The sequence below is a fragment of the Protomyctophum parallelum genome (genome assembly GCF_964188405.1).
Source record: "Protomyctophum parallelum genome assembly, chromosome: 7".
Classification (NCBI taxonomy): Eukaryota; Metazoa; Chordata; class Actinopteri; order Myctophiformes; family Myctophidae; genus Protomyctophum; species Protomyctophum parallelum.
The window spans coordinates 44,395,221-44,407,699 of NC_139705.1; the positions used below are offsets into that span (position 1 = coordinate 44,395,221).

General features: G+C 45.3%; 1 protein-coding gene across 4 annotated transcripts in view; it reads left to right on the top strand.

The window, feature by feature from the left end:
• Positions 1 to 12,479, top strand: part of LOC310861822 (nuclear receptor coactivator 3-like) — an 83,302-nt gene that overhangs the window by 40,019 nt on the left and 30,804 nt on the right. For all 4 annotated transcript variants that reach the window (XM_083769471.1, XM_083769474.1, XM_083769472.1 and 1 more), the window contains exons 3-4: positions 8,331 to 8,438; positions 9,304 to 9,464. In XM_083769471.1, the coding sequence (XP_083625597.1) occupies positions 8,347 to 8,438; positions 9,304 to 9,464 (253 nt within the window). In that variant the 5' untranslated portion in view covers positions 8,331 to 8,346. The remainder of the gene's footprint in view (positions 1 to 8,330; positions 8,439 to 9,303; positions 9,465 to 12,479) is intronic.

Below are 12,479 nucleotides of genomic sequence, written 5' to 3' on the forward strand. Positions count from 1 at the left end.
CTCCTCATCACACCCCACTCCACCCCAGTAAGGTCCTCCTCATCACACCCCACTCCACCCCAGTAAGGTCCTCCTCATCACACCCCACTCCACCCCAGTAAGGTCCTCCTCATCACACCCCACTCCACCCCAGTGAGGTCATGCTTGTAAACAGCAGCCTAATGGTCTCAGACACACACACACACACACACACACCATCCGTCATGGGGGTGCCTCTTCCCTCCGTACACCTTAAATCATTGATGCTCTTTTTCTCAGCAAACGGGCATATTCACAAAGAATGGATTGCGCTAATGGCACCGTGAATTAGATCGGTCAATTGTGCCTAATTATTTGTCCCGTGCGTTAAATGCATGAGCCCCGCCCTCTAGCGTCCCTATTCTGGGGAGAACGTTTGGCCGAAATGGAAGATGTACTGTACAAGCTGACAATGTGTTGTGAGCCATAATGGTTTATTATGTTAGAGCTAAAGGACTCTTAACATGGAAATTTGACCTTTTTTGGGGGCGTTACTTTCAGTTAGGCTCAGCGATGGAAGATGTACTACATTTTCTTACTTAAAGGGGCACTTCACCCATTTTGCAACCAGATCTTATTTTAATGATGTTTGTGAGACAAGCACTTTCCTGGCGGTTTTTATGTGGGTAATATGTGTTTTTAGATATTTCAGTATTTCAAAGTGTCCATGATGTCATGTACACTGGGCTCACTCACTTCCTGGACTACATGTTGTCTCAGTAAGACAACCCTCTCCCTATCGGCAAGGAGGAGCAGTGCATTCCGGAATTGAACCGGAAGTGAACAAACACATTCATCTCGGATTATTTTCTCAGATTGCGTTTTTAACTTTTTGGTCAAAACAAGATTTATTCAATGGCCCATAACTAAAGAACTGATGACCGCAGTTACAACATTTATTTTCCAGATGAAAGAAAAGATTAACGTCTGCCACTCCACATATAGCATTTGTTTACATATATACGCTTCACGTCTCGCGTCCTGTGGGACTTCAAAATAAGATAAAAAACACTGGCGGTGGCGCCTGTCAGTTACAGTAATGAGGACAAAATGCAAAGACGAAGGGAATCCGCACACAGTCTTCAAAGAGAAGCGTGCAGTTTCTTTCCCTCTTTACCTAAGAATGTCCCAATAGTGGCATTCATCATTTATTCTATCATCTGAAAATGATAGATGATAGATGGCGCCACTCATAAAGGTACGCAGTGCTGGCTCCAGGCACAACTCAGCAGGGGGGATACATTTTTCCAAAGGGGACACTTTATTTTTCCAACACCCCTATGTATAACAAGTACTTGCCTATACAATAAACACTATGTGATGTGTTGAAAAAGGCTACAATTATGCTGCTGCACCACCAACAACAAACAAATACAGTTATGGTATGTCTTCCGCATAATTATAATACCTTGTATTTCTATTAAATATTTAATTAATTTGAAAATGTATATATTTATAATGATCATGAAGAACATATAGATTTAACATTAGTAAAAGATATTAAAATATTGGTAGGGTGAGGTCGCATCTCGCCCTCAGGGCATCTTACTGGTTGTTGTTATTATTATTATACGCTTCAGTCACTGCTGACTGACTGAAGACTCTAGTAACTTCAACTCTAAACTGCGAATGGCTTTTCGCTCCGTTTTCTGAAGGGCGCTAGACTCACCTATGCCCAGCTTTGTGTGTTTGTGTGTACCCCATAGCGATGATTCGATTGGCTGAGCACCCCATAGCGATGATTTGATTGGCTGAGCAATGTACATATTGAGGATAACAAGTGAGGACAGACAGAAAAGTGAAGATGGAAAAGTGACACAAATTGTGATCGGCCGACGTGATGATGTATGATGATAAGAGCGCCCCTGAGCCACTGGGGGCGGCAGTGGCTCAGCGGTAGAGTGGCCCCTTGGGAAGAGGAAGGTTTCCAGTTCCATCCCGGGCTCCCTGTCGAAGTGTCCTTGAGCAGGACACTGAACCCCTTATTGCTCCCGTGGGCATGTCGGTGCCTTGCACGATTTCCTCCACCATCGGTGTGTGAATGAGTGTGTGAATGGGTGAATATAATGAATGGGTGAATATAGTGGGTGAATATAATGCAATGCATAATCTATGTAAAGCGCCTTGGATAAAGGCACTATATAAATGCACCATTTTCCATTTAGGCTATCGCCAATGTTTGTACCATGAACCTGAATTGGAGGACATCTCACCTTACCCTCGCCCATCCAACAACCCCACCCTGCATGCTCACTCAAATAGACTTCACCACCGTGCGGTGGTGCAGTCAGTAGCGCTGTCACCTCACAGCTAGAAGCTTGATTCCTGCCGGGGGCCTGGGGCTGTCAGTTGATAGGTGCGTCCTGCTCATTCGTCATGCATTGAAGGTGCTCAGTTCGGGGCTCTCCCCAGGTTGGCAGAGGGAGAGTAGAACCCAGGATTACAGCATAGGCAATTGGCACCGGGTGAAAAATGGGTTATAAAATCGTGGGATAAAAATTGAAAGGAAAAAAAAAAAAGTTTTATCTCCACCTCTCCACCTGTCTCTCTGTGTGTGTGTGTCTCTCTCTCTCTCTCTCTCTCAGTATCTCCTGCATTAATTCCAAGTCACTAAAATAGCCCAACCGCAGAGATTTATGAAGTTGTAGTTGTATATCGCATCGCAATATACTTTTATCTTAGTCTATTTCTCATGTGAAAGTGAGATTTAACGGATAAGCCGCTTATAGGTGCTGATAACATTGCTGCGCCTGGTCTTCATTTTCATGTGGCTCTGAGTGAGCATTGATTACCTCCCCTCCCTGCGGGGTGCCGTCCTCTGGGGTTCGCTGGCAGGTCTGCCGTGCTGTAGCTAAAGTAAGTATAGCTTGAGCCCAGGAGATTCCACGGAAGCGTTAACCTCGCCAAGTCGCATAACTCCGTTAAATCTGGGCCCGTTCCAGGAGTGAATGCTAATGGCAAGGCAGCACAACCAGCCAGGGGTTTTAACCTTGAGCGTAGGCTCAGCCCTGCACGCATACCCCTGTGGGATCACTGCCAGGTTAATATGGAGAGTTGGAGACCCCCTCCCCCCCGGGGACTTCACCCAGTGGAAAAGCAAAGCTTGATGTGCATCTGTACAGTATGATGAGCATGGATGAGCGTGGGTGGCTGTGTGTGTGTGTGTGTGTGTGTGTGTGTGTGTGTGTGTGTGTGTGTGTGTGTGTGTGTGTGTGTGTGTGTGTGTGTGTGTGTGTGTGTGTGTGTGTGTGTGTGTGTGTGTGTGTGTGTGTGTGTGTGTGTGTGTGCGTGCGCATACCCTTATGTGTCAGTAGAAGAACGGACCCCCCCCTCCCTCCAGAGCAAGGGGCTTTATTCTCTGTTAGCTTCCAGATACGTGCTATCAGAGTTATTCGTGAGTGGCCAGGCGTCACGTGTCTAGTACTTACCACTCTGATTAACTATACCTGGCACTGTATTCATGCCTTGTAGCGATCATTAACTATACATATGATGCCATCTATACAGTCTTTAATGAGAACATGATGATGGCACATATACTGTAGGTATAGCGTAGAGTACATGAATAAATGATTATTTGTAGGAGAGGGAGACAGGTGAACTATGGAAATGTCTTTTATTAACTTTAAAGTCGTATACTGTGTAACCTTTTCAAATTAAACAAAATGATTTTGCTATAATAATGCTTTCATAAATTTCCTCAGTGCTACGACACTGCAGCATTTGTTTTTGAGCTGTCCTTTCGTGGTTTTGTTTCGTTCTGAAATCTGGGGACCAGGGGGGTTGCCAAAAGACTATTCAAATGAATGTCAGACAATAAGACTTGGAGCACGTTTTTCCAATGGATTTTCTTTTCTGTGTGCTATCCCATTAATGCAGTCAATCAATCAATCAATCATGAATGTATGGCATGTGGAATAGTGGTCATTTTCCACTATTGCTTTGACTGGCTCCCATTGCTGCATGTACAAAATGTATACACTAACACTGAGGATTTGACTGTGTAGTGCTGCACATTGTATTGCATTTCTTTTTATCATCATTGTCATATGAATTTCCACAATAAACACATGGCAGAGGGCTGAGATATCAAAGAGGCCGAGATTCAGACAGCAGAGGAATAGACCTCTTTCACAAACCTGACAGACACATTATCATATCTGATCGGTGCAGATATGACTGCTACAGTTGCAAGCACCGATATGGTGCATGGTTCAAATATTACTTTCTGGGGTTTTTTTTATCTTTCGCAGAGCGCCGCCACTCATCAGCATCCGTTACCAATCACAATTGAGCAGATGGGGTGAATTGGGAATTTACATCGTAGATTTGTTATGCACTCATCTGGCACGAACGGAAAGATACAGTACATCAATGACAACACCTGTGTTGATGTGTGATATGGTGTGTTGAAACAAAATAACTAACCACAGAGAGACAGAGTCGACTAACTTTGTTTTACGATCAATCAACACGTGCATTGCAGTCAGAGAGACATTTTGAAATTGTATGCTGGAATATTCGTAACAGTATATCTCATGTCGCCCTCTTGTTATCACACCCATCACACATGTTCTCAATATAATGCTGCCCTACCTCACCCTCCTCTGCTATATTGTACCCAGCAAAGACCCCGCTGCTGCCTCTTTGCCACCAGTCCCCCCACTGCCTGTGGCGTGTAATTGACTTTTCTCCCTGCACTGGAAAAGCGGGCAGCCCGCTGCCGCCAGGCTGGAGGTGACCCATTTCCCTGGGGCATTCAGCAGCCCTCCTAATCAACCATTCTCTGGGGCCGCCTCATTCACTCTGCAATTAGAGCACTCTCCTTTGAGAACTCCATCAATAGGCGGGCAGACGGGCAGGCAGGCGGGCGGGCGGGCAGGCATGCATGGAGGCAGGCAAGCGGGCGGCCAGGATAGATCAATAGAGTATAGCGAAGGCAGAGTTTTCACTCAAACGAACACTTTTTTCCTTTTAGCTCTTCTAAGTTCTGATCCCTCCCATATCTCTTTCCTCCATCTTCTCCTCATCTATGTCATGGCAGATTTCATCAGACGACAGCAGGCTGGAGGTTGGTGTAAAGATGAGCGACAGGCAGACAGTTAGACAGACAACGCAGCGAGATAGGCAGGTAAGCGGAGGTAACGAGACAAATTGAGAGACAGACAGACAGACAGACAGGCAGACAGGACCACGGTACTCAAGGGAGAGATTAAAAGAGTGATTTGAAAGAAAGTGAGAGTTGCGTGGGACGTTGTGAGAGGAACGGCATGTCTTCCTGGGCGAATCATCTCATCAAGCTTCTGGAGTTGATATTCATGAGTATTCCCCATTGTTGTCTTGGATGGGAATACACTCGTGGCTCTCTCCTCACTCTCCGAGCCAAAGCATGAAAGCAAGCTCCATATTGATTCTGGCTCAGTAAGAAAGGTACATTCACCGCCCGCATGCTTGCATGCTTTCAATCAGATGGAAGAACGTGCGTGAAACAACACAGAGTGCGCCTGCGCGACAGAGGATTAAAATATATTTGTGTTGTTTAACCTCCCTCCACATGCACATGCACACAACCCAAAAGAGAAAGCAATCAGGTATATTTCATGGTTTGTTTCTAATCTGTCAAGGAGGAGTGGAGACGTTGATGCTTGGTGATTAAATAACGGGCCGCGGCTGGCTGCGGCGGGCGGCGTCCGTTGGCCTGATTTGCGATGCAGAAGAGGCAGCGGTCTGGTCAGAGGATAACCATGTAATCAATGCTATGAAAACACTGCACTGGCTGTGAAGGTTAAGAGGAATACTCATCCCCCCTCTCTCTCTATCTGTGTGTGTGTGTGTGTGTGTGTACAACCATGTATGTCGCTTCCTCCCCTCCCCCTTCTTTCTCACACCTTTATCTCTTGTTTTTTTCCCTCCTCCTTTTCCTTTCTCCCACTCCCCACCTTCTATTCGCTCTGATTCCCCCATCATCCCCCCATCATCCCCCCTTCTCCCCCTGTCATTTCCCTTCTCTCTCTCTCACCTGCATTCTCTCTCTCTCTCTCTCTCTCTCTCTCTCTCTCTCTCTCTCTCTCTCACTCTCTCTCTCTACGTGTGCTCTACCGTTGTCTATTGTCTCTTACTCACTCTATCACCTTTATTTATTTTATTTCCATTCTCCACCCTCCCTTGCAGATCTCCCCATACCACCTCCGCTGCCTCCTTCCCTCCATCCCCTTTTCTCCACTCCTCTATCCCATATCCTCCCTCCATCATGTTGTCCCATATACTGCCTCCCTCTCTCCTTCTCTGATGAGCTTTATTGGCATTGAAGTTTAAAAACAATATTGCCAAAGCTATTAGGTATAAAAAGCTGAAAAGAACTATACAAAAACAATGAACCATAAAATCACAGCGCTCTCTCTCTCTCGCTCTCTCTCTCTCCCGCCCTTACCTTTCCCCAGTGTCAGCTGCTGTCACTGTGGCAAAAGAAAGTGACCAATCAGAACATGCTTCACAGCACCGGCTTCTGTCTCTCTCTCTCTCTCTCTCTCTCTCTCTCTCTCTCTCTCTCTCTCCACCCCTCTCTGCTCATCCTCCTCTCCTCTCTCTCTCTCTCTTCCACCCCTCTCTGCTCATCCTCCTCTCTCTCTCTCTCTCTCTCTCTCTCTCTCTCTTCCACCCCTCTCTGCTCATCCTCCTCTCTCTCTCTCTCTCTCTCTCTCTCTCTTCCACCCCTCTCTGCTCATCCTCCTCTCTCTCTCTCTCTCTCTCTCTCTCTCTCTTCCACCCCTCTCTGCTCATCCTTCTCTCTCTCTCTCTCTCTCTCTCTCTCTCTCTCTCTCTCTCTCTCTCTCTCTCTCTCTTCCACCCCTCTCTGCTCATCCTCCTCTCCTCTCCTGCCCTCTCATATCCTCTCGTCCACCTTTAACAGCCCACTTCCTGTAGACAGAGTGTGATGCATTGTGGGAGACAGAAGGCTGTCTAACAGGGTTACTTGTGTAGCGTGGCTTACCGTCGGAGGCACTGCTAATCCTGTGTGTGTGTGTGTGTGTGTGTGTGTGTGTGTGTACGTGTACAGTAGCCTACATGCACACTTACCCAAACACAATATCTCATGCATGAGCCTGCTTTGTCACTGGCAGACCATGCATGCAGAATGAATATGATTTGATGATATAATCTCATATTGGCCTGACGTTCAGAGTGTTGCCTTTGTTTTGAAACGTCTCCACGTGTCTGCATCGCATTTCTTCATTGAGTTCAGAAGGACAATTCTTTCCAGATTTGAATATTCTGTGACTAATCATGTATAGGTCTTACATAATACTACCAGGGGTTACTCAACAAAATCATGTAGGCCTTATGTATAGTACCAGCTGGGAGTTACTCAATAAAATCATGTGGGCCTTATGTATAGTACCAGTTGTTACTCAATAAAATCATGTAGGCCTTATGTATCATACCAGGAGTTACTCAATAAAGCACAGTGTTATATAAAAGCAGCAACCCAGGACATATTTGAATGAATAAAACAGTATTTTAACCCTTTAAAACTGGCTAAAGCATTTGTGTAACCGCTTTTAACCATTGTTTTATACTTTGGCTATCCGAAAAATAGCATATACACATGCAAATCTTTGAATATGCTTTAAATCATTTTGAACTCAAATCTTTGCTTCTCGGGGTCAACTGGGACACAATCTTTTGAGATGGAGGTCTGCGTGCCAAATACATATAATTTTACAATTGCAATTAAATGGTTTGACCAGCACTAACTTTTTTCAGAAAATTGAAAACTAATAGAGCAGTGGTTCCCAAACCTTTTAGCCTGTGACCCAAACTAGTGAAAATAGCAGATCTACAAGCTTGTAGATTGGCTATTTCCCACTACATCTTACATTTGTTTTCTAATTTATTTAAAAAAAAAAGAAGGAAAGAAGAAATAAAGGGCCCTATAAAAACCCACTGTTTTTTAACCAGTGTGGTAGAGTATGTTGAAATAGTATTAGTAGTGTTTCTGCAGTGGTGGGAGGAGGTCTCTGCTCTTCCATTGAGACATTTATAGTAGAACTAGTGTATCTGCAGTGGTGGGAGGAGGTCTCTCTGCTCTTCCATGGAGACTCAATATCTTCCCTTGACCAAGCGGGGGTTTCTTCTTGGCCGAGTGATAGAAATGTGGTCTTTCGTGCTGGGTTCGAGTAGGACTTAGGACGTGACAGTTATGGATTGCAGCGCTGACGCCAAAGACTGTAGAAATGGAACAAAATGGAACACTAAGGATTTTGGTGGCCTTATTGTCATTGTCACCTGTGTGTTTGCCATTGTCCCTTCAGGTGCTGATATGTGTACATGATGAGTGGACTGGGGGACACATCCATGGACCCTCTGAGCTCTGAAAACCGTAAACGCAAGCTGTCTACTTGCGACACACCTGGCCTGGGGTGAGTAAAGTACCATTGTGTAAAGACAAAGAAGTCCTATTCTTTATAACTCTATGGGCAGGTCTCAATAGAACGTGTATAACAGGATGTTGCCCTCCACTTCCTGTGGTGCCCCTGTGTTTTCAGGGGTGCCCTGGGCGCGGCCATTACTGAGGTGTAATCCATGGAGCAGGTGCTCCGTAAGCCAGGTGTAGCTAATCAGTGCTGTTGCGCTATACACCTCAGTAATGGCCGCACCCAGGAAACCCTCTGTGAATCGGTCTATACTAGTATCAACAATGTACACACGTTCTGAATGGCCCTGCTGACAGATTCAGTAGCGCAGCTCAGAATCTGTTCTTGAGAGATTATCTGTAATCTAATGTTGCATCAAGCAGTCCTGTAAATCCATGCATGACATCCTGGCATGAAATATCTAATCAGAAAACGAAAGACTTCCCATCCATTAGAAGCACAAGTTCAGTCCCCAGAAGCAGGGTTGTTGGTTTTCTTTTCAAGTTGAATGAGCTTGGAGAGGGGCTTATCTTATCAAATTAATATCAATGATCTAAATATTGAATCAAGCGACTTTAACATTGTCTGTGGATGTCAGAGTAGAAATTGTCCCCAGAAGTGTTTTAAAGTGAAATCCAAGAAATGGAACCAACTTCCATTTGTACACTCTCTTGAGTTACAGACCCTACGGGTCCATTTGGCCCCTAACTATCAATCATCAATCAGCTGATTGATAGTCCCTGGAACCTCCTCTCTTGAGAGAACCACTGCCATAAAATACCACAGCGTTTGAATAGAAGTCACCGTGCAGACATCCTCACGCCGCGCGGCTCCTCATCTTCCATGCGTTGTTGTCGTCGTCCATCTGAAGGTGTGAGAGGAGGCGGCGAGAGCAGGAGAGCAAGTACATCGAGGAGCTAGCTGAGCTGATCTCCGCCAACCTCGGCGACATCGACAGCTTCAACGTCAAGCCCGACAAGTGTGCCATCCTCAAAGAGACGGTACGGCAGATCCGCCAGATCAAAGAGCAGGGTGAGTAGCGTCAAAGATCCTTGATATATCGATAAGATGGCCAATCCCACGCCTAAACAATTGTAATTTTTTTTTTTAAATTATTATACTTTATTCAGTCAGAATTGTAAACGGCACTGAGGTACAGTAAGGCATTTAAGCTAAATGGATAACCGAAAAATGTCCTGGGGACTTGTTTTATGTTCTATAAAGATCCCCTTGTGGTCTTCTGATTTCTGTTTTTTCAGGACAGTAACCAGTGATTCTCTTCCTTTAATTGAATGGATGGTGTCAGGGTAGTAGAAGGAGAGTTTTCCCATGTTTGTTCTACATTTGGGAGTACCAGATCGTTGTTGCTCCCTCTGGTGTTGTGGCTGTGGGTGCATGTCAATCACTTTGTAGAAGTAGTTAGACAGGTATGTCCCATTGATATTTGCCTAACCCCGTCTTCTACCCTGAGCCATCCCAAACTAATAAAGTGTGTTAAGTGGGCCGAGTAGTAGTGGTAGTCTCATCAGTTTGTTTTGGAAGGTCACTCAGAAGCTTTTTTAGTGACATTGAGGCGTTGGAGAACCAAGAGGTCCAAGCATAATCCAAATGCCATTGAATGAGGGCTCCAGCTTAGGGTACACAGTACACACTTCCGCTGTGTTGCTGACTCACACACAGGTCTTGAAGAAAGATAACTTCCTCCTGATTCGTCTGTCTGAAGAATTCTATTTTTGTCAGAATGTTCAGATGTGGCTTGTGAAGAATGCGTCCTACATTCTTTCACTGACAATGGGGCAAAGGAATCGGCCATGATCTGTGGTCGTTCTCCTTTGGAATTAAGAGACTCACTCACGACCTACTTCTGGTCTCTTAAACTCAGAACAGACACAACAGTCAGAAAACAAACAAAAGAAATGCATGACTGCATCGCCTCCCTAAAAGTAAAGATTTAGAAGCTATCATCTCGTCGCAATGCAAGGTTTGGATACCTTGTAGATTTGTTTGTTTTGTCAAGGATGAACACTGTTGCACGTTGTCGTACTGTAGTATGAATTAACCCATTGAAACTGGGAAAGCGTCTCTGTCATTTTAGATTTTAGCTATATATATATAGCACATTAAGACAGAAGCCTTGTTATTGACAGTCCACACCTGTCCATCTCAAAGACACATTACTTTTTATTTTGAGGTCAAAATAAATTATAATAATTATTTTTTAAACGGTAGCAAAAATACAGAAAATAGCCTATCTACAAGCCCACGACGTGTTGCGATGCAACGCTTTGTGAGCTTGTAGATGTTCTTGCTGAATTATGCAACATTGTTGTATGCCAAAGTATAAAATAGGACTTAAGTCGTGATTTTAGTTAATTATAAACAAAATTTATTATATTTTTTGTTTCGACTCATTACTATATATATATATATATATAGTATATACTTTTTTTTATGTTTTTTTGTGGCTTTCGCCTTTATTTTATATTTTTTAGAGGGACAGACAGTAGGCTGACAGGAAATGGGGGAGAGAGATGGCGGGGTGACATGCAGTAAAGGCCGTCGGGATCGGGAGTCGAGCACACTGCCAGACTTGGACTACCGGCCAAGGTGCCTGGACCGCTGAGCCACGGCCCAGGCCCATATTACTATATTGTATTGCTGCACAGCACAGTCTTACGGACCATGTCACACCAACATTTCGCACCTGTAGGAGCGAGTGACAAATAAACCCTCTTGATTCTTGCTATAATAATTGCTACGAAAATAATGGCTATAGTTGCAGCCGTAGTGCTTCTAGGAGACTGTGGAGTGGAGTCAGAGTAGAGAGAGGCAGAGCGGGGTGGCGGTACAGCTGGGGTCCAGCTGGGAGTCAGCTCCACCCAAGCCTTTACACAACATATGACTCCTCTCAGAGTCCAGGTGCAAGGACGAATCACTCATTCATCTCTCCGCAATTTCACAGCCTCGACTGTTTATGTTTGGGGAGGGAAACATTGGCAGCGGCTGTCACTAGTCCGTGCGTCCGCACGCATATGCGTGCGTGCATGCGCTGCGCGCTCAACAAGCATGCACAGCTGTATGTTGGCCTCGCCATGGTCTGTTTAATTGAGGTGTGCAGGTAATCACTTGCCCATCTATTTAGCTGGATTGCCAAATTATTAGATTGATACAGCTGCTGTTGTCACACAGCTCTGTCAACTTTTGTGAAATGGTCTTTTGCCACAGTAAAGAATGTTGCCTTCAGTTTAAAATGCCCCCTCCAATGCTAGTTGTATCAGCTTCGGTTCTACCAGTGCAGGCTGGATAACCCAGGCTTTGCCTTATGCCTTGTAACCACGCGAGCTGAGGTTCTAGCGTTCAGAGGAGGGTAGCTATACCCTCCTCTTGTTACCTATACTGTACCTGGTGGTTTGTTGTGGGAACACAGCCTGCTGCCACCCCTACAGGAAGGGGAAGAGGCTCTTGCCGCCTCTGACTGGCTGCTGGCACGTTGCTATAGTTACAGGAAGTGAAGACATTGGCGTTTAGAAGACACTAGCCCGCTTGCTTCATACCTGTTCCGCCTCTCCTCTTCTCACTTTCAATTTCCCTGTCTGCCATCTTCATTTTGCTCTTTGTTTCTGTCTCTCAGCCCCCCTTCCTCCATGTCTCCTTTCTGCTTAATGTATTCCAGTCTCTCCTGCATTTTCTTTCTTTTTTTACTATATCTCATCGGTATTGCGGCATGATGAGGTGCAGCATCTTCAGGTTGCTCCCAGCATCTTAAGATATTGAGTGAACCGATGAAGCATAGCCCCCCTCTATATCTCTCTCTCTCTCTCTCTCTCTCTCTCTCTCTCTCTCTCTCTCTCTCTCTCTCCCCCTCTCTCTCTCTCTCTCTCTCTCTCTCTCTCTCTCTCTCTCTCTCTCCCCCCCTCACCATTCCTCAGTCTCACTCACTCTCTCTCTGTCTGTCTCTGGTCTTTCACTTTCTCTTTCCCCTCTTCTCTTCTCCGTCCTCTCGTTTCCTGTTCTTTCTCCTCTCCACCTGCCTTTAGAGTGCCTGGG